Raw genomic sequence first — 21,678 nt, forward strand, 5'->3', positions numbered from 1 at the left:
CCAAGTGGAAGCTCAAGAAGAAAGCACAATTTATATTTTTAGCTTGTGTTTATCACAAATATATTCTAATCTTACTCAGAGCAGTTAGCTCAAAGCAGTGCCAGCTATACAGTCCAACAGGACAATTCCAAATGATTATGTCCAATACATTTTGAGACAATTAATCTGCCCAAGTAGCTCCTTCCCAAGTGAAAGAGAGAGCACAGGGGGCCAGCAATGTTAAGTCTTCTACTTAGTTCCCTTGCCCACCTCCATTTACCACAAGCTTCTTTCATTGCTGTGTTTGTCTTGTAATATTTACCCCAATTCCTTCTGACGAGAGAGCCATGTTCCAATCAGTGGATGGAAAGGCCCACATGAGGCCGTGACGGCACTTTGCTTCTTATGCCATTTGTATACTGATTTGCCAAGCCCAACACTACAGGAAACAGCAATCTCAGTGCTCGTAAGAATAAACAACAGAAAGACAGCACAGTATTTATATTTGTATGTGATGTATATTTAGAAATACAGCATAGAAACAAGCCCTTCCAGTCCAATGAGCCCATGCTGCCCAATTACACCCATATGACCAATTAATCTACTAACCCACACGTGTTTGGAATGTGCGAGGAAACCAAAACACCAGGAGGAAACCCACATTGTTATGGGAAAATGTAGTACACAAGCTCCTCACAACAGCAGAATTGAACCCAGGTCACTGGCGCTAACCACTATACTCCATACCGCTCACCACCCCCGTACCTCTGATGTTACTTGTGTTTTGCATTTTTTTGCTGGTTGGAATGGAATAAGGATCCTCTGTCCTTTTAAACTTCAGCCACAGCACTGAGTCTGATTACTCTGTCATACTTTCTATCAAGGTGACTCTGAACAGGATGCAACAGTATAGCAACACTGCCCAAATTATAAGACTCCAATATACTTTTAAATACAGAAACTGGAAATTAATTTAATCAGGTTACAGTGTTGTTATAAAGCTTTTTTTTACTTGGCATCAAGAAAAAAGCAGCAGTCTGATTTATATGGAATCCAATATAAGGTCAAGGAGATGACAGACGACATATAAAGGCATTAAATAATTCAAGAATCACAGGAAGTATTTGAGTGAAAGTTCTCACTTAAACTCACCATGATCTTGATTACTTATATATGACTGAAGAGCTATGGCAGCTTCAACTTTGACTGGCATCTCTTTATCTTCAATTAAACTCTTCTTCACCAACTCAACTGCATTTCTTAAGTTGAGGTCATTTGTGAACTTCAGTTTGCAAAATGAATGAAGAACCCAACATGCCTAAAATCCAAAGTGAGAAACAATAATCAGCTTTATTAGAGAATGAATACATTGTATTTTAAAAGAAAAATGCTTGTAGTTTGCTCATTTTGGAACAAAGGATTTGAAGATAGTGGTAGTCTATAAAAGTGGTAGTGTTTTTCCAGAATACCCCAAGAAAACATAATATATTTTATTCAGTCTCCTCATCCACAGCTGTCAAGGATGTTAAAGGTGAAATACTTTCCTGCAAAGAAGTTTTGCAGAACTGGTCATTAAGCATTGCATCTTCAATTCAACAGAGACTACTTCCTGAACTTATATAAAGTAAGCTTTCAATAAAATGTGTCCTCGTAACCATCTCCCAGCTCTTCAGAACTTTCAAAATTCAGAGGCAGATAGCTGAATTCTACTACAGCATTTGAACAACAAGTTACATGGCATATGCCAGTGATATTAAACATGATTCTGAACTGTTATTGCTCAAACTATTATCAGAGATTAAGTTGCTTCAAGTCACATGAAGGTTTATACTGTTAAGGTTTAGAAATAAATCTTTCCAAAGACTTTAGAATATTACATTGAAAAAAATAGGGCATATCCACTGCACTTTGAGGCAATAAACTGATTGACATATGGATTATGAAGATGGGTAAAGTACACATTTACTATATAACCATCACATCTTACAAAATTGTCAAGAATTCACCCTAAAATAGTGGATTTTAAATCAGTGGACTCCAGTGAATTGGGACACATCAGGACCAGTACATTTTGGCCCAATTAAGCAGCTGCCCTAATTAGCCAAAATTTCATGGAAATGGTTAAAAAGGTATTATAAAAGACAAACTAAGTAATAAATTATGTATCTAAATGAAATAAAGGACAAATTACAATACAACCTCTAACACCACAGTATCATAAAACTGATTATTACTTCCTAATAGTTATCTTTGGAGGAATTCATCCAGTGTACACCATGAACAAAATTAGTGCAGATATCTAGTGCAGATAACTGACTGCATTCATACAATGCTATCGTCAATTGCATCCTCCAAATCTTCATTTTCATTGTAACATTCAAGATGCTTACCCATACCTTCAACTTTTTGGAATTCCTGACTTGTTGAAGTCCTGAAATAATTCAATTTTCATTCCTGGCCATTTCTGGCATCTCCAACCTTGAAGGTTTGAAACCGCATTGAGCAAAACAGTTCTGAATTGTCTTACTGCTTACTTCTCACCAACTCTCAGTGACAAAAATCACTACTTTTTGAACACAAGCACACACACCGACATTGTTTAAAAACTGTTTGCTCTAAGCATGCTGTAGCATCTAATGGCCACACCAGTGAGTGCAAGATTGACACAAATTAGAAGCTGTTTGGCAACAGTCTCCTGTCCCAATTAAATGGCATATTAACCAAAATAAATAAAGGAAATCTGACAAATTTCTCAATTAGGCTTTATTCTTTTAGAGTTGTCTCAAGTAACCGGCTGTCCTGATTAACCAATGGCCAAATTAGCTGCAATCCACTGTAGTTACATCACTCTTCACATTGCAAGACACTAACTTGTTAAAGATTTTTGAAAAATAATGGCAATAATTCACGTTAAGTGTTTAATAAAAGGAGTAGTTCTGATTATAAAAATGTGCCATATGTACTTAATCTGGTCAGGGATATGTGCATAGTTTAACTGCAGCAAGGTAAAGTTTATAGAAGGCCTCCTGCATGAAAAATATCATATCTCACTGTAAATAACTGATCACAGTATTTACAAATGTAATTTTTCAGACAATTACAAATAACTTAATTAAAAGACCAAGCATGATACTCTATATAATGATAACACATATTTTTGAGATTTATTGCCTTGAACTTTATAGACCACAACAGTAAGAAGTGTATAGCAATTTGGTGAGACCACTTATTTATGGGCAGATAAAAAGGCCTCTGAAGTAATCAGCAATGCTTCACTCAATTAATTCCTGAGATGAAAAGGTTGTTGTCAGAGGAAAGATAGAGTAAACTGCCATATGCTCTCTGGATGAGTAAAATTTTATTGCCCACATCTACATTAACCTTTTGAATTCGTTCTTACATATGCTGTCAAGCTTAAAAGCAGAGGTGTACAGAGTCTGGTGCTAAGATGGAGGAACAGTAGGAATCAGGCAGCAAAATGGAATAGAGGCCTAAAAACAGATCAGCTGCAACCTCATTGAAACAGAGTTGTAAAGGCTACTTCCACTCCCATTTCATGTGTACTTAAATCGCATACCTTTAAGTAGTTACCCTGGCAATTCATGTCAGACTAATATGGCCCAATGAGCTAATTTTGATTACTTCAATGCTCAGAAAAAAAAATCTGCATTTTGCTAACTGGCCTCGAATGGCCTCCAATAGATAACATCTCCTATGACATAGTAAAAGTTTGTCTTGAACACTTACAAAAAAAAATGCATCAAAAGGTCAAGTTTTATCTGAGAATATTTCCATATATCTACCATCTGACACTTGTTTCAGTGTTTAATTAAAATGGATATTAACTTTAATGCTATCATTGGATTTCCTATCTATTTTCAAATCTTTCAACTAGCTGACTACAAGTTAGCCACTTCTAGCTCTCCAAGACTGTTCCATGTTTGCTGAAGGGAGGGTCACACCAGGACTCCATGCACAGTACTTTGCCATTGCTACACTTGCTGATGGGCACTCCCATCAACTGTAGATATGCAGTATTTTCAAATCACACAACTTACATCCCATCAGTCCAAAAAGGGAGAGACAACAGATGGCACCTCTTCTTTTAAAAAGTGTTTAGGTGCTTTTATATCAGTAAGCTTTATCTATGAGAAAAGATTGGATGCACAAGGATTTTTTTTCCAAAGAAAGAAAACTGAAGAAAGGCATTAAAATTTTACATTAAGATGGTATAAGTTACAAGGCACCTAGCCAGAGACAACATTCAGCAGCGGAGTTACATCACAGAGTGTGGGCATGTGGCCAAGTGGTTAAGGCATTCGACTAGCGATCTGAAGGTCGTGAGTTCGAGCCCCAGCCGAGGCGGCGTGTTGTGTCCTTGAGCAAGGCACTTAATCACACAGTGCTCTGCAACGACACTGGTGCCAAGTTGTATGGATCCTAATGCCCCTCCCTTGGACAACATTGGTATCATGGAGAGGGAAGACTTGCAGCATGGGCAACTGCTGGTCTTCAATACAACCTTGCTCAGGCCTGCGCTCTGGAGAGTGAAGACTTTCCAGGCGCAGATCTATGGTCTCGCAAGACTAACGGATGCCTTTACATCACAGAGCAAAATATATTTTTAAATCGAGGAAGAGGGGGAAGGTAAGCAATCTTCCTCTCCCCCAGGGTGGTGAAGGTCTGAAAATCCCAGTCAAGAAGCTCAACACCATCCAGGACAAACTAACCAGATGAACAGGAATTCCACAACATTTGCAGGATAACTAAGTGGCTGTCCACCCAGTCTCAGCCAAGTTCCAAATATATCAGGACCACACAGACATTTGAACAATATTAAATGACAGAGTGGAAAATGTTCAACTGGACACAAGTTAAAAAAACAACACACAAACACGTAAGTGAACTGGAAAGGTATTATTTTGATTTTGATAGACAGTCCTTTCTGCAGAACTGATGCCAAGATCTGACAGGAAATCAGAAGCATTAGAAGATAACATAAGTGATGGTTTCAGAATAATAGTGCCTCCATGAAAGGAAACAGCATGGGAAACTGCAAAGAACGTAGTAAAGGAATCCACCCAGCATGACAATTAAGAACAGTAGCATTCTGGTTTTAAACACTGAACAAGAAAACTAGTCTTGACTTCTCTGCATATAGAATTTAAAACTCAGGAATTAAAGATTTCCTTAAATTGCTAATACATGATTTATAAAATTTACATATGCGTCTTTTGAATTAGGCACCTTACAGAGGTAACAACCCTTTATACCTTCCAGTATTAATAGGAGAAGGTATTGGCCATATTCCTAGCTTCAACATTCCTTAATAAGATCATGCCTGATCTGACATTGGTCTAAATTTCACTTTCTTGCCTGGCATATTTCATGCTTGATTGCCTAAAAGTTTTCACGTCGTTCAGCTTCAAAGAAATCTCTGTGCTAACCACTCTTTAAAGATGCTGGAAGACATAGCTACTTTTGATGCAGGTCCTTTGAAGTTTCTCCAGTTTATATGTGTGGATCATATTATTTCAAGAGAACAACGTAGAGAGGAAAGAGAAGATTAATAATTACAGTGACATAATATATGGCCTTACCCTCGCTCGTAGATAGCCCAACTCAGAGTTAAAGAGTGGAAATACATAGCTCTGAAGCATCAATTCCATTTGTCCCTTGTATATATTTTTCTGTTGGTTTAAGCACAAGCTTAGTTTACTAGATGAGGGGAAAAAGCACAATAATTTGAGATAATTGTGAGAAGAACATTACAAAGACTGAAATTGGTTGGCTTGTATTATATATGACCTTACATATTTAAAATCTAGGCTTAAAAATAACGTTGAACAAATGAACCATATGAACCATTCTCCAAAATGAGTTTAAAAATCTTAAGATGCATCTGATGGGCATGAACACACACTACGAAATACATGATGAAGCTGGCTATAAGAGTAGCAACTGATGTAGCCAACAAGTGTAGAATGAGTTTTTCAAAACTGCAATAGATAGTGGATGGCTGGGCAAAATCTCGGGAGCTGTACATTTTATTGAGCAGTGTTAGTACTGAGTAGCCTACGTCAGTGATGAGCAAAAAGACATAATTTTCATTGTTCAAAAAAAAATACAGTTTAAAATTGGAATTTATGTGAGAGGATACAATATGCGTTCCTAATGCTAGACATCATTATTAACAGTTCAATGGTAACATCTGGCTGCAATTAATTACTTATATATACTCATGTCCGAAACCAAGTCTAACAAAAACCAAACTGGATGCACACAATTTTTCTGTTGTGGATCAAGAGGATCTCAAAAATTAAAAAAGATCAGGCACACTCACCAAGATAGGAAGAAGTAAGGGATCACCTTGGAATTTGACACAATGCATCCAAATGTTACTTCAGGGATAATATTACCAATGCTTATGAGCAATTATTTACCTTTTTCTTGTCTAAATAATAATATTCCCAACTTGTCTAAAATACTGAAACCAGGGGGAATCTTCAGACAACATGATTCGAACAAAGCAGTGAAGGCTACAGATATTTGTTCAGGAAAATAGCTGCCAAGGTCACTCGCACCTCCCACAAATATAACGCGTGCATTTTGGTAAATGTCATGGAATTTACAGAAACTTGATCGCAGAAGAAGGCCATCTGCCCCAATATATCTGCAGCAGCTCCATGAAGAACTGCCCTCAGCTCTGTCCCCTAGTGTGGTACTTGTGGAGTCCAATTCTTTTTCTAAAAGAAAACAGCTAACTCAGCACAGGCTGGGCCCTAAATCTCCAAACTTCTGAAGACAACAATACAGTCTTGTACTGCCTATGCCATCAAAGGAAGTTCTGTACGATGCTCTACAATTGTTCAACTTACTTTTAGCAGAATATCTGCAAGGGACCCAATTACATGTAGTGCTCCATCCTTCTTGCGAGGATCTCCACTTGGGTTTGTCAAGATCTGGTAACAAAAGCTCATCATCTTTGGCAAAACCTACAGAAATCAAACCAGTCGAATCAAATCAAAAATCAATCAAATCAGTCTCATTGTACAAGTTTTTTCATCAGCTGCAGGCAAATATGAAATGTTTGTTTGACAAAGTACAATCCCACCACACCCCAAACTCTAATTCTTTACTTGCCCTTCATAAATTTCACTCAGCTTCTTCATTGCCAGCAAATAGCAAGTTGCATATTATAATAATCCATTCAAGGTATCTGCCTTTCTATATTGGGTGAAATGCTTTAATAATTATGATTATTGCTACAAAATATGTATTGAGCTATAAAGAACCCCGCTGCAGATCCTGAAATTGGCAGTTTCATAACACTTATGTAAAGTTCCTGATGTAAACACTTGAAGTTGCTAATGTGTTGATGAATGTTGTGCAGTACCCTGCTACCAATGTAACTTATGGTACAGAAATGACAGTCAGTCTTGGCAGATGAGGAAGAAATCCAGGCTAATTACATTGTTAATTACATCAGTATGTCTAACTTTCAGAATACAGGTCAAGGCATCAGAAACTGACACTATTTGTTTTCGTCAGAAACACACAAAAGTTTGACAGCTACAAATTTGATCTGAATTAGAGCACAGAGGAGGTTTTTCCTCACCTCCTTTCTCTTCTTGGCTGCAGTGTAAAGGAAATTCTGAGCTGCAATGGTTGGAGAGACATGGTCCTCAAATACATCTGAAAAATATTTCAATATTACCAATAATCAACTGCTTTATTCACATATAGTAAGTAACAACTAATGGTATATGGGCCAAGTATAGCAACTAGCTGATTTTATATGGCTACAAAATTAAATACAATATAATAATTTTCTTCTTAGAACAATAGACAGTGATTAGAAGTCACTGAAGATATGCAATAGGACAGTCAGTATCAGAATTTTCATGTTCTGAGTTCTGATGCAAGGTTTTTAACCTAAACTCTTGTGTTTTCTCTCTTCAGAGGTAACCTGGCCTACTGAGTATTTCTGGAATTTTCCATTTTTTAGTACCTGTAGGTTTTTTTTGCTTTGTATAGAAATTACTGTCAGATTCTCGCTAAAGTTAATAACACACAAGAAAATCTATGAAACAATCAAAACCAGTGATATTTCGTGGAGCTCACCAAATTTCATCCGAATGTACTCATATGGATCCTCCTGCCAGAGCTCCTCATCTTCATCTTTGTAACACATCAGAGGGAAGACCACTTCTTCAGAAATGCTCTGTTTTAATAGTAAGTTAGTGGAGGAGAAAGAGTGAAAGAACACAAGAGGGTCAGAGAAAAAGTAAGAATTTTGGGGGGATAAGTTTCAGGAGCATGCATACATTTAAAAGTGACCAATAGATCAAGACTTACAACCGCTAATGTGCAGTCAAATGATCAAAATTAATGAATAGGTTAAAGAAAGACAAGCCAAGAAGAATAAATACCAAGTTATATTTCTGCTTTGCATTACTGCAAAAGAAACCTTTCCATTAAGATCATGGCTCAGACTGAGTCAATTTTTAAGTTTGGAAGGATGATTTTGGAGACAGACAGGAGAATTTGAAGTCAAGTTAGTGTTTAGGGACAGGGACTTGGGGGAGTCAGAGGTCAGGTCTCCCCTCCAGGCTGGAAGTCGAGCGATGTGGACAGGTAATGAAGGATTTCCAGAGTCCAGGCTTCTGCTCTGTACTCGTAGTCCAGCAATGTGGACATGGGATAAAGGCCAGCTGGAGTCCAGGCCTCCACACGACATTCAAAGGCTAATGATGTGGACGGTGATGAAAGCAGGCAAGTTAAACTCAAAGGATGCTTACCTGAATGTGGGGCTTTATTTGTTTCCATGTGAGAGAGTGATTAACACCTTGGTTCAGATAGTTAAGGATTTGTTGCAGCACACGAGGCGCAACATATTGTTTCTGACGGTGCTGATCCACCAATTTCAGCAACACCTATGAAAACAGAATACAACTAATGTCCTGAAGACCATCAACTGGATATGGGAATGTGAAAACACAAGCATTATTTTCACTTCAATTGTTTCCAGAGCTTTAGTCTAACAAAATGTGTTGCACTGCTGAAACATTTGAAAATTCCTAAGCTTTTTTAAGTCTCAATAGTTGTCTGCAGTCTTGGTCTGAATATTATTATCAGCAGAAAGTGTCACTATCAAATCTCATGGTCCAATGAGTAACGCTTTCGTACAAAATCATACGGACCAGAATTTTGCAGAGGAGTCAATGACCACAGAACTCTGGGATTAGGATGAACAAGAAATTGTTCTAAAAGCTATTCAGGGAGCTTCATTTGGACAACATCCAAGAACAGATTTGGGCTTGATTCTGATTGCTCATATAGTTGAATAATTGCAAACGCTTAGGCCTTGATTTTAAATTTTTGTCAGCAGACATAAAGCATATATTTTTTTACTGAGAATTTCTGACCGATTCTGAATATCCTTACGTAAAGTGTGCTTGGTCATTTGGCACTGTGCTGCAGGGTCAAAAAACAGTTGAAACAACAGAACTTTAGTAATTGTACTGTGCCACTAAACAGGACATTGAACTAAATGGTAGATTTCCGTAGATAAATCCAATTCTTTGATGCTATCATTGGATATTGTCTTATTTGACTTACAACGACGGAGGATGGAAAGCAACACACATGGTGGGGAGGTGCATGTTGAGAAACAATTAACTGAATAATGTTACATGACATAAACTGCTATGCATTTCACAATAAATTGGTTAAACCCCGAGGTAAGATGTTGTCCAAGAGAAAGTTCAAGTTATTGTACATATACTGGATAGCCAATACCTTGTGCCAATATTTATATTATGGTCTGGCTACATTGCCCATCTTTAATGAATAGCAAGGTCCTACATCAACTCTGCTTGCCATAAAAGGCAAGATTTCTTGGTGGCCACTAAGCCACTAATTACAACTTGATTTCTCATTCCAACATGTTGGTCAATGGCATTCCCTACTACCATGATAAGGTCACACTCGGGCTGGAGAAGCAACACTTCATATTTAGTGGTGTAGGCGCCAACCTGATGGCTTGAGCATCAATTATCAATGTCTCAAACCTGGTTATTTCCATCCCCCCCAACTTATTTCTCTCTTTCTACATTCTCCATTCTGGTTCCCTCCTCACCACCTCCTCTTCTCCTTACCTGCCCATCACCTCCTTCTGATATTGCTTCTCCCTCCTTTTCTCCCATGGTCCACTCTTCTGTCCTATCACATTCCTTCTTCTTTAGCTCTTCACGTTTTCTACATGTCACCTCCCAGCTTCTTACTTTATCTCCCCCTCCTCCACTCCCCCACCCCTTCACTTGGTCTCACTTATCACCTGTTAGCTTGTACTTTTTCCCTTCCCACACCATCTTGCTCTGGCTTCTTCCCTCTTCCTGACAAAGGGGTCTTGACCCAAAGTGTCAACTATTCATTTCCCTCCATAGATGCTGCCTGACCTGCTGAGTTTTCCAGCACTTTGTGTGCACTGCTCAATATTTACAGCATCTGCAGAGTCTCTTGTGTATATAAAAGATTCTCTGGAATGGAATTACTTGAAAAATGTTGAACCTATAACCTGTTGAATAGATGAGGGATTGTAAAAACTGTCAATTCTACTCAAAATGAATACAGTGAGCAGCTGTTAATGTTATGTTAAACTTACACCCCAGTAAAAGACCATTTGGTCAAGTCACACATTCCATTTCACACTCCTTCATTCTCTCCCCATCATCCAAATCCATGATCTTACTATATTCCTTGTATTCTGTACTACATTCAGATGTATTTTTTGGTCACCGCCAAGAAAAGAAAACATCTTCACTGCACTTATCCTACCAAGTGACCTGTAGGCTTTCTCTTTTCAAGAAAATTTTGTTCATGGATTTACCCTCTTAGTTTATGGCAACTTTAAGTCTTCTTTCAATTTAATTTTTTATATTCTGTACATGAATGGAGCTTCACAAACTTGAACCCAAGTCTGGGCCAAGCTGTTCCAAGACAAGGCATTCATTATATTCAAGCCATACACAATAGATCTACAGAGAGCGGCAGGAATATCACCCACAGAATATCATCCAGTACACATCTGTCCAACTGTTGCTCATTTTTTAAAGCAATATGTAAAAAAGTTGAACAACAGAGCTTTACTACACAAGGTCATTTTATCCCAAAAGCAAATGATCTGTTCATTCAGGATACCTGATGCACCGTAAGGATGCTCCAATGCCACAACTCATTTGCAATAGAATAGCTTCATGCACTGTGACCACTCAGGCATGAAACTGTGTAACCTGTGCACTGGTTGGAGTCTCTATGCATAAACAAAGCACATCACCATGAACATCAATCACGTCAGCCGTTGTTGCAAAATACAGCAGAACAGCAGGGTGCTAAACCTGGAGAACTTTTCCTGGGTGTTTGATTTCGCAATCAACTCAGAGCAATGGAAACCAAAAATATAAAACAGGGGCTTATGTAAATTACTTATCACTGTGCTTTTGATCGACTTCCATTTACAATTATTTATCTATGACAACAGTGTGTCAATTTATATAATGCTTTAGCATTAAAAGACAAACCAAAATGATTCACAAGAATGTTATCAAACTAAGGTACAGATGTCCAGAAGGTTGTTTAGAATGGCAGATTGAAAGAGATGTCTATGACAAAGAAAGGACCCGAGAACTCCAAGGATACTCCAGAGAGCATGGAAGTAGTGATGCAAAATGTGATCATTAATACAGAGTTCTGATGATGAGGCAGTGTGGTCATATGAAAAAGTATCACTACATTATATACCGGAAGTGCACTGTGAGTGGTAAGTGTAAAGGAGTTGGGTGCTTACTATTCTGGTTAACAACAGATGGTGCAATCCGGGTCATATTACAATCGAGGAACGTGTTTGTAGACCGGATATTGAACTTTTTACTGTTGGACTTCGGCCACATTCCACCGTGATACAACACTTGGTGGCACGGGAGATCGTTCCTGCCTGTGGCCATTGAACGTGCAGCTCCTCCTGTAGACGGTCAGACACCCTGAGCCAATAGACTGGTCCTGGACTTATTTCCCATCTGGCATAGTTTGCATTTTGTTGTTTGTTTGTGGTTTTTGTATTGCTATATTTACGCTCTATTCTTGGTTGGTGCGGCTGTAACGAAACCAAATTTCCCTCGGGATTAATAAAGTATATCTATCTATCTATCTTCTTTCCTGACACCAACTCCTCCCCTTCTGACTCTGCCGAATAACTTTTTTACCCAACTGTAGGTGTTTGACCACCTGTAATACTTTAACCCTTGGAGTTTTCTCCTCTGCCTTTGGCCTGCTGATAATTTGTGAATTGCAATGCTCCATTTGCATACATGCATTTGAAGGCCAAGGTTATACACTCTAGAATATCCTTAGAGCTCTCTGCTTCTCTTTTGTCTTAAGATGTCCCTTTCAACCTACCACTGTCAACAAGTTTTTGGTCATCTGTACTTGTATTCTTCTATCCCTTGGTTTAATAACACTCTTATGTATCATTTTGGCCTGCCTTGCAAGCTCAAGTGCCAACAGAATGGGCTTTACTATTTCCTCACAAGGAAATCAAGTGATAAAATGAATCTTAAAATGTATTAATTCAGGGTTGCATACCAGGGTAATAAATGTTTTATTTGAAGGCATATTTAAACAAATTGCAGTTGACAAGAATAAAAATGTTGTGCACCACAGCAAAGGCATTTTGCTCACAACCTTTTCTTAATATGATACTCAACCCGCAGCTTCCTGTGAGCTGCAGATCCAGGCTATGGAAGAAGGCAGAGACATTATGGTTGGCTGGGGTGGAGGGGAGTGTGAAGGAAATTCTTACGATTCACAATTCTGAGATCATCATCCCCAGATCTAAATATTTTGAATAAAGGAAACAACTGCTCAGATCTGCCCTGTTAAGCCCACTACGAGATCCATGCCCAGTGAATAGAAGAGGCATTTATTACTCACATGTATTTATTTTCCCTTTGCAAAAGAGACTAACATACCAGTTACTTGCCAATCAGGTAATGGCAAACAACATACTTGAACACAATTAAACAACGTTTATACACTTAATGAAGATTTCATTTTTAACAAGCTTCCTAATGGTCATGTGGATAAACGCATAAAACAGTGTGACATTTGCTCAACTGACAACTTGCAAGTCTAGGTGAGAAGATTATGATGTTAAACTATAAAGAAGAGGTTAAGTGCAATGTAAAGTACCATTTAAATATAGTACGGTGGGAATGCTGCATTGTGAACAAGTGTGCACCTTCAGATAAACATAAAAATTAGTTCCACTCAAAGTGAAACATAGTGTTTGCTATTAACTGAAGAACAAGCCAGTTCTCTTTATGACCTGGTCAACAATTCCTGTCACAACTAATGGCACTGACGCAGGTTAATAGATCACTTATTGCATAACTTTTTATGACAGGATGCTAACATAGAATTGCTGCTGTGCTTTCCTACATAACAGCCACTGCATTCCGGAAATTATTTGAGGCTCAAGTACTTCGGGGCACAACAAGGGCTCATGGAGAACGCAACTATTATTTTCCTGTTTAATGCAGGTGGTGGCTCAATGATGCAAAAGTGGTGGCAATGTACCAATTCTGCAAAGCCTATAATGAACTTTAAAATCAATTTCAAAGCACTCATTGTGTTCTTACCTGCTGAATGCCTACAGCATATGTTGTAAAGAAGAATTCTGAAAACTCAGTGTACTCTTTTGTTACATTTCCAGGACTTCCATACCTGCAGAGAAAGCAGTATTAAAAAATAATGGTCAAATTACAAAAAAAAAAAATGAATAGGCAAAGATTCTGTTGGTTGCATTTACCCCTTATGTGAACATCAATCAATGTTTTAGAGGTCAATGCAATTTTGCAATGAAACTTATGGAATTACTTCTGAGGTACTGCAGCACAATCATTCAGCAGAACTTACATCTTTTATACGACGATGATCAGAAAAAGCAGAAGCCCTGTGGCAGTCATTTTATCATTCTGACATAATCTATTGGTGAGTAAAGCAATATTGGTCAAAAAGTGTAATTTATCGCTTCCCATTTACTCAGGGGAAATTATTTGGGGAAAGACCCATAAATGTCATCAGATAATGAACTGGAAAATATTTACTCCACTTGTGAGAAATTTTATTGAGGCCTTTACACATGTTGCTTTATATTGGAAGATATTAAAAGGGAACCTATGGCTAACTAACCCTCAGTACAGCCAATGGAAATCACTGACCTTCACTCAGGATCTTCCTCAATCAACAATTTTGGACTGAGAGCTTACACCACATGGAATCCCTTCTATTGTTTACCATCCGTTCCACAAATATTAGATATTAAAAACAGTTAGTTTTTCAGTGCTAGTACAATGAAATAAAAACGAACAACCAAAGTACATGTGCACAGTATTTTTTGGCAGTTTGCCTTTTTTTGCCCATTGGTTGTTTTTCTGTCTTTTGTGTGTAGTTTTTCCATTGGTTTTCTTGTATTTCCCTGTTCTACTTTGAATGTATGCAAGAAAATGAATCTCAAAGTAATATATGGTGACATATACGTACTTTGACAAACTTTGAAACCATCAATCATAAATCTGTTTTAATCTTTAAAGTACATGTTCATCAGGTGTTAATAATATTTCGTCAAATTCCTTCCTCCACTTAAATGCAATCCACATTTCTCCTTACGAGTGTGGTCCCCAATTCTCTGTAGATTATGAAAAATCATAGGCATTGCAGAAATTAGGGGTTTTTTTGTATGCCTAACAACCACTCCCATTTCAACAACTTATCATCTTATTATTTCTTCACTTTTTATTAATGAACTAGTTGATAGGTATAATTATCAGTGAAGATAATTCCATGTCTATGAAGTTGGTGAGACAAGCATCTTCAAAAGCAGTAGGATCACACAATACAGTATGCAGCTGAGGCATGCATACCAGACAAATCCCAAGTCAAGTCAGATCTTGTGTACAGTCAACTGATCTCAGTAGGAGTGAAAGCAAATACGCTCTAAATTATTCAGATGTAAATTAGCAATTCCTACTACAGATCACTCTTCAATGGCCATCACATATATACAAATTGGAAGAGGAATGCTTCAGCTATAACTCATTCTGTGCTCATGAAGGTAAATGGCAACCATCAACAATCTACTAAAACTGTTACAGTATTTGGGTAAAGTGCCTTAGAAAGTATCAGTCCACAAGGTGGCGTGCTCTAACAAACAAAAATCAATATTGTCAGAAGGTCAAGGAAAAGTCTAGAGGAGACTTTTTTTTGAAAATAAAAATATAAGCTTCTTCAAACATGCTTGACCAATCAGCAAGGTTATGATCGATTTTCAGCCTCCCCCACTTCCCTTCACGTTTATAGCACCTTTGGATCTTCTCTATATTCCAAAGGGAGGAGGAAAAGACTGCCACCAACCGCTATCAACGGCTCATAGACGCACACACAGGTGCAACAAAGAGTTTGCCTACTGTGAAGCAAATCAAGAAGAGCCAGATCTCGAAACATCCTGACATCGTTGCAGCAAGAAGTGCGGTCAATGCTTGTCATGCCAAACTTAGAAGGAGTGGAACAGAAGACCTAAGAGACAAGTTCAAGACGGCAAAGAGTCTCTTTGTCACCTACAACCGACTGAAGGAAGAGGAACTAGCTGAGAAGATTAGAGAGGCAGAGGCTGCTAATGAAGACAAGCAGCATGGAGAAGCATTTCGCCTAGTCAACAAGATCAGCAGACAGAAGAAGTCCCCATCAGGTCAAGTAAGTAGTAAAACAGCAGAGTACCGTGTCCAGACATGGTTTACCCACTTTAAGAACCTTCTGGGAAGCCCTCCAATGATCATAGAAGAAGAAGAGGACATACCCACAATACTAACGCAAGTCGACATCGATGACGGCCCATTCACCACTGAGGAACTGAAGGCAGCCAAATATGCACTCAAACAGGGCAGGAGCGCTGGACCAGATGGGATATCACCAGATATCCTGAAGAACTGCAACCTGGACGACATCTTGCTGGACATATCTAATATGGCACTGATGAAAGGCGACAAACCCCAGAACAGTGGTCACTCTCAAACATTATCCCAGTCCTCAAGTCTTTCTTTTTAAATCTTTTTATTGAATAAGTATACAAAAAGGTAAGCCATATAGGCACTAATACAGTGTTAGAATACAATAAAATTACAGGAGATATTAATACAAATTTTAAAAAATGATACAAACAATGTAATTTAAACATAACATAATAAGGTAACATAATAGTATACTAATTTATATATATATATATCTCAATAGAGAAAAGGAAAAAAAAACCCCCAAAAAAAACCCACCGTGCAACTAAACTAAAAGCAAAGCAAAGCAATGGGCTAACTTGGAACCAAGTAGAGTTAAAGAACTTAAAATCATGTCCTCAAACCCGACCTCCATTAAAAACAGTAAAAAAAAACAAGAAGGGACAATAAATATGGAGTAAAAAAAAGAGAAGAAAAAAAATTACATTAAATGAAAATATTGAATAAAAGATCTCCAGGTCTGTTCAAATTTAAGTGAGGAATCATAGAGATTGCTTCTAATTTTCTCCAAATTCAAGCATAATATCGTCTGAGAGAACCAAAAAAAGGTAGTTGGAGCATTAAGCTCTTTCCAATGTTGTAAGATACATCTTTTCGCCATTAAAGTAAGAAATGCAATCATTCTACAGGCTGAAGGAGAAAGATTACTGGAAATTTTAGGTAATCCAAAGATAGCAGTAATAGGGTGAGGGGAGATATCTATATTCAATACCTTTAAGATAATATTAAAAATGTCTCTCCAAAAAGTTTCCAGAGTAGGACAAGACCAAAACATATGAGTTAAAGAGGCTATCTGCCCCGGACATCTATCACAAAAAGGATTAATATGAGAATAAAAACCAGCTAATTTATCTTTGGACATATGTGCTCTATGAACAACTTTAAATTGAATTAGGGAATGTTTAGCACAGATAGAGGAAGTATTGACTAATTGTAAAATCTGCCCCCAGTCATCCACGGAAATGATAGAACCCAATTCCTGTTCCCAATCTACCCTAATCTTATCAAATGGAGCTTTCCTAAGTTTCATAATAATATTATAAATCATAGCCGATGCACCTTTCTGACATGGATTAAGGTTAATTATAGTATCTAAAATATATGTAGGAGGAAGCATTGGAAAGGAAGAAAGTATAGTACTTAGGAAATTTCTAACTTGTAGATATCTAAAAAAATGTATTCTTGATAAATTATATTTATTAGGTAATTGTTCAAAAGACATAAGGGAACCATCTAAAAATAAATCCAAAAACCGTGAAATACCCTTAGTCTTCCAAATTTGAAAAGCACAATCTGTGAGAGAGGGAGGAAAAAATGTTACCTAAAATAGGAATCGCTAGCCCAAATTGGTTAAGATCAAAAAATTTTCTGAATTGAAACCAAATACGTAAGGTATATTTAACTATCGGGTTAGAGACCTGTTTAAGGCGTTTCAAATCAAAAGGAAGAGAGGAACCTAAAATAGAGCCAAGTGTATAGCCCTGAACAGATTGTAATTCCATTGCTACCCATTTAGGAATGGATAGTATATCCTGGTCAAGTAACCAAAATTTCATATGTCGAATATTAACTGCCCAATAATAGAATCTAAAGTTAGGTAATGCTAAACCTCCATCTCTCTTAGCTTTCTGTAAATGTATTTTACCCAGTCTCGGGTTTTTATTTTGCCAAATAAATGAAGAAATTTTTGAGTCAACTTTATCAAAAAAAGATTTTGGAACAAAAATCGGTAATGTCTGAAATATATATAAAAATTTTGGCAGAAAAAAACATCTTAACTGCATTAATACGACCAATCAAAGTTAAATAGAATGGAAACCATTTAGATGAAAGTTGAATAATACGGTCAATTAAGGGTAAAAAAATTAATCTTAAATAAATCTTTGTGTTTACAAGTAATTTTAATCCCAAGATATGAAAAATAATTATTAATCAATTTAAACCGAAAGTTATGATATAAGGGAAGTTGTTTATTAATCAGGAAAAGTTCACTCTTACTAAGATTTAATTTATAACCTGAAAAAATACTAAATTGTGCTAATAAATCTAAAACAGCAGGGATGGATTTTTGAGGATTAGAAATATATAGAAGTAAGTCATCAGCATAGAGTGATATTTTATGGGATTTTAAGCCCCGAGTTATCCCAGTAATATTTGGAAATTCTCGAATGGCAATTGCAAGAGGTTCTAATGCAATATCAAATAATAAAGGACTAAGAGGACAACCTTGTCGAGTACCTCGAAAAAGAGGGAAAAAAGGTGAGCTTAAAGAGTTAGTACGGACCGAGGCCACAAGAGAATGATACAACAGTTTGATCCAGGATATAAATTTCGAGCTAAAATTAAACATTTCAAGCACCTTAAATAAGTAAGGCCATTCTACTCTATCAAAAGCTTTCTCAGCATCTAAAGAGATAACACACTCAGGAACATTTTGTGAGGGGGTATAAACAATATTTAACAGTGTGCGAATGTTATAAAAAGAGTAACGACCTTTAATAAAACCCGTTTGGTCTTCCGAAATAATAAAAGGAAGTACTTTTTCTAATCTGTTTGCTAATAATTTAGAAAAAATTTTAGAATCAACATTTAATAAAGATATTGGTCTATAAGATGCACATTGAGCAGGATCGTTATCCTTCTTTAATATTAGAGAGATTGACGCTCTATTGAAAGATTCGGGAAGTTTACCAAGTTTTAATGAAGCCTCGAAAACCCTACAGAACCAAGGGATTAATAAAGGTGCAAAACATTTATAAAATTCTGCGGTAAACCCATCAGGGCCAGGAGCTTTCCCCAGGTTCATAGAGGAAATAACATTCTTAATCTCATCAGTGGTAATAGCAGTATCTAGCATAGAAGACATATCCTGTGAAATCTCAGGGAAATCTAGGTTATCTAAAAAATCATTCATATATTTAGAGTCTCGAGAAGATTCTGATTGATATAAGGAAGAATAAAAATCAAAGAAGGTTTGATTAATCCCCGCATGATCAAGTATCAGTCGATCATTTTGATTATAAATCTGATTAATTTGAGATTTAGCATAATTAGACTTCAATTGGTTAGCCAACAGTTTGCCAATTTTGTCACTGTGTACATAAAATTCACTTCTTGTTTTCTTTAATTGGTTTACAATCGAGGACGAAAGTAATAAACTGTGTTCCATTTGAAGTTCAGTTCTTTGTTTATATAACTCCTCAGAGGGAGCTGTAACATATTTCTTATCAATTTCCTTAATCTTGTCTACAATTACCAACTCCTCCTGCTTCAGCTTCTTCCTCAAAGCAGCAGAATACGAGATAATCTGACCACGAATATAAGCTTTAAAAGTATCCCAAAAAATGTTCATAGAAATATCCTCTGTATAGTTGATTGTAAAAAAAAGATCAATCTGTTCATTCATAAAGTTAACAAAGTCCGAGTCCTGAAGCAACAGCGAATTAAAACGCCATTGTCTATTATTTTGTGTATTGGCCTGAATTTTAATAGAAAGCTTAAGTGGAGCATGATCCGAAATGGTTATAGAGTCATAATCACATTTAATCACTGAAGAAATAAGACGAGAGTCAATAAAGAAATAATCAATTCTTGAATAGGAATGGTGAACATGTGAAAAAAAAGAAAAATCTTTTTCCTGAGGATGCAAAAAACGCCAAATGTCCGTCGACCCAGAATCAGAGAGGAATGAATTAATCAAAGTTGCAGATTTATTAGGTAAGGTCCGTAGAGGAGTCGAACAGTCCAAAGCTGGAGATAAACAGGTATTAAGATCTCCGCCCCAGATCAATGAAAACTCATTCAAATTCGGGAACTGATTGAATAATGATTTATAAAATTCCGGACAGTCCATATTGGGAGCATAAACATTAACCAAAACTACCTTTTTATTAAATAGTAGACCACTAACCAGTAGAAATCTACCATTCGGATCAGAGATAATATCATGTTGTATAAAAGTAACTGAGGAGTCTATAAAAATAGAGACGCCTCAAATCTTAGCGTTAGAGCTCGAATGAAACTGTTGTCCCTTCCAGAATTTAAAAAAATGTAGTTTGTCCCCCCTCCGCACATGGGTCTCTTGCAAAAATAGAATTTGTGCTTTAAGCCTCCGGAACACTTTATAAACTTTTTTCCTTTTAATAGGATGGTTAAGACCATTAGTATTCCAGGAGACAAAATTAATAATAGACTCCATAAACCCTAAAGTCAACCCACAAAAAGGAGGATTGACAATAGGCTCGACCCACGAACCCGGAAAGGGAACAGCACAAATGAGATACCGGGGAGGAGAACGCAACCAATACTTCAATAGTGTAAATAGCCCAAGAAAAAAAATAAAACATGAAGCCCCTCCCACCACCTCCCACCCCATGACCCCAAGGCTAAATCTAAAACAGACCAGCCGAAAAGAAGCAAGCACTAAAATTACCCCCATGACTTCTGATAGACGCTCACTAAAAAAAAGTGTAAATATAAAAAAGATCAGCTAGTTATAAAACCCAGTCCTCAAGTCTGGATCCCTCACGAAGACAGGTAACTACCACAGTATCAGCTTGACCTGTATCTTAGCAAAGCTATACAATCAGATGATCTTGAACAGGATTCGCACCGCCACTGACCCTAATTTGAGATTCAATCAGAATGGTTTTCGGCAAAAGCGCACAACAGTAATGCAAATACTTGCTCTCCATAGAATTATCCAGGAAGTCAAGAAGAACAACCTACCAGCCGTGCTTACTTTCATCGATTTTCACAAAGCTTTTGACTCCATTCACTGAGGTGAAATGCTGAAGATTCTGAAAGCTTACGGAGTGCCAGACCATCTACTTAGAGCAACACAGTCCAGCTATACCAAAACCATGGCGAAAATTGTATCACCAGACGGAGAAACAGCAATGTTTGAGCTCCTAGCTGGTGTGCTGCAAGGAGACACTCTGGCACCCTACATCTTTATAATCGCCCTTGATTACGCTCTACGTCAAGCTACCAAAGATCATGACAAGCTTGGTTTTACCATAGAACCAGGACTAACCAAAACGGTCAGACCAGTTACGCTCACAGGTCTCGATTTTGCAGATGACATAGTCCTGCTCTCTGACCAGATGGAGGAAGCACAGCAGCTACTGACAAAAGTGGAAATTGAGTGCAATGAAGTTGGACTTCACCTAAACGCTAAAAAGACAGAGTACATGGCGTTTAACTGCAACGAAGGTACTCTCAAGACCTTAAAGAATGATACCATTAAGAAAGCCTTTGACTTCAAGTACCTCGGGTCAAGAATGATGAATTTGGAGAAGGACATAAAGATACGGAAGGCGCTGGCATGGAGGGCTATGAACGACATGAAGGAAATCTGGAAGTCGTATCTGACCAGGGGGCTTAAAAAGAGGATCTTCTTAGCAGTCATAGAGTCCATTCTCACGTACGGATGTGAGACGTGGACACTCACCAAGACTATGCAAAAGTCTCTAGATGGTTGCTACACACGAATGCTCTGGATGGCTCTTGACATGAGTTGGCAACAACACATGACGAACGTCGAGCTCTATGACGACCTACCGATGCTCATCAC

At 37.5% G+C, this 21,678-nt stretch overlaps 1 protein-coding gene across 3 annotated transcripts in view; it reads right to left on the reverse strand.

Moving 5' to 3' along the window:
* Positions 1-21,678, reverse strand: part of ipo8 (importin 8) — a 134,262-nt gene that overhangs the window by 47,085 nt on the left and 65,499 nt on the right. For all 3 annotated transcript variants that reach the window (XM_063058238.1, XM_063058236.1, XM_063058237.1), the window contains 7 exons: positions 13,677-13,761; positions 8,781-8,915; positions 8,104-8,203; positions 7,598-7,674; positions 6,858-6,974; positions 5,580-5,669; positions 1,132-1,297 (listed from right to left, as the gene is read on the reverse strand). In XM_063058238.1, coding sequence (XP_062914308.1) covers positions 1,132-1,297; positions 5,580-5,669; positions 6,858-6,974; positions 7,598-7,674; positions 8,104-8,203; positions 8,781-8,915; positions 13,677-13,761 — 770 coding nt within the window. The remainder of the gene's footprint in view (positions 1-1,131; positions 1,298-5,579; positions 5,670-6,857; positions 6,975-7,597; positions 7,675-8,103; positions 8,204-8,780; positions 8,916-13,676; positions 13,762-21,678) is intronic.

The sequence above is a fragment of the Mobula hypostoma genome, chromosome 9 (genome assembly GCF_963921235.1).
Source record: "Mobula hypostoma chromosome 9, sMobHyp1.1, whole genome shotgun sequence".
NCBI classification, from domain to species: domain Eukaryota; kingdom Metazoa; phylum Chordata; class Chondrichthyes; order Myliobatiformes; family Myliobatidae; genus Mobula; species Mobula hypostoma.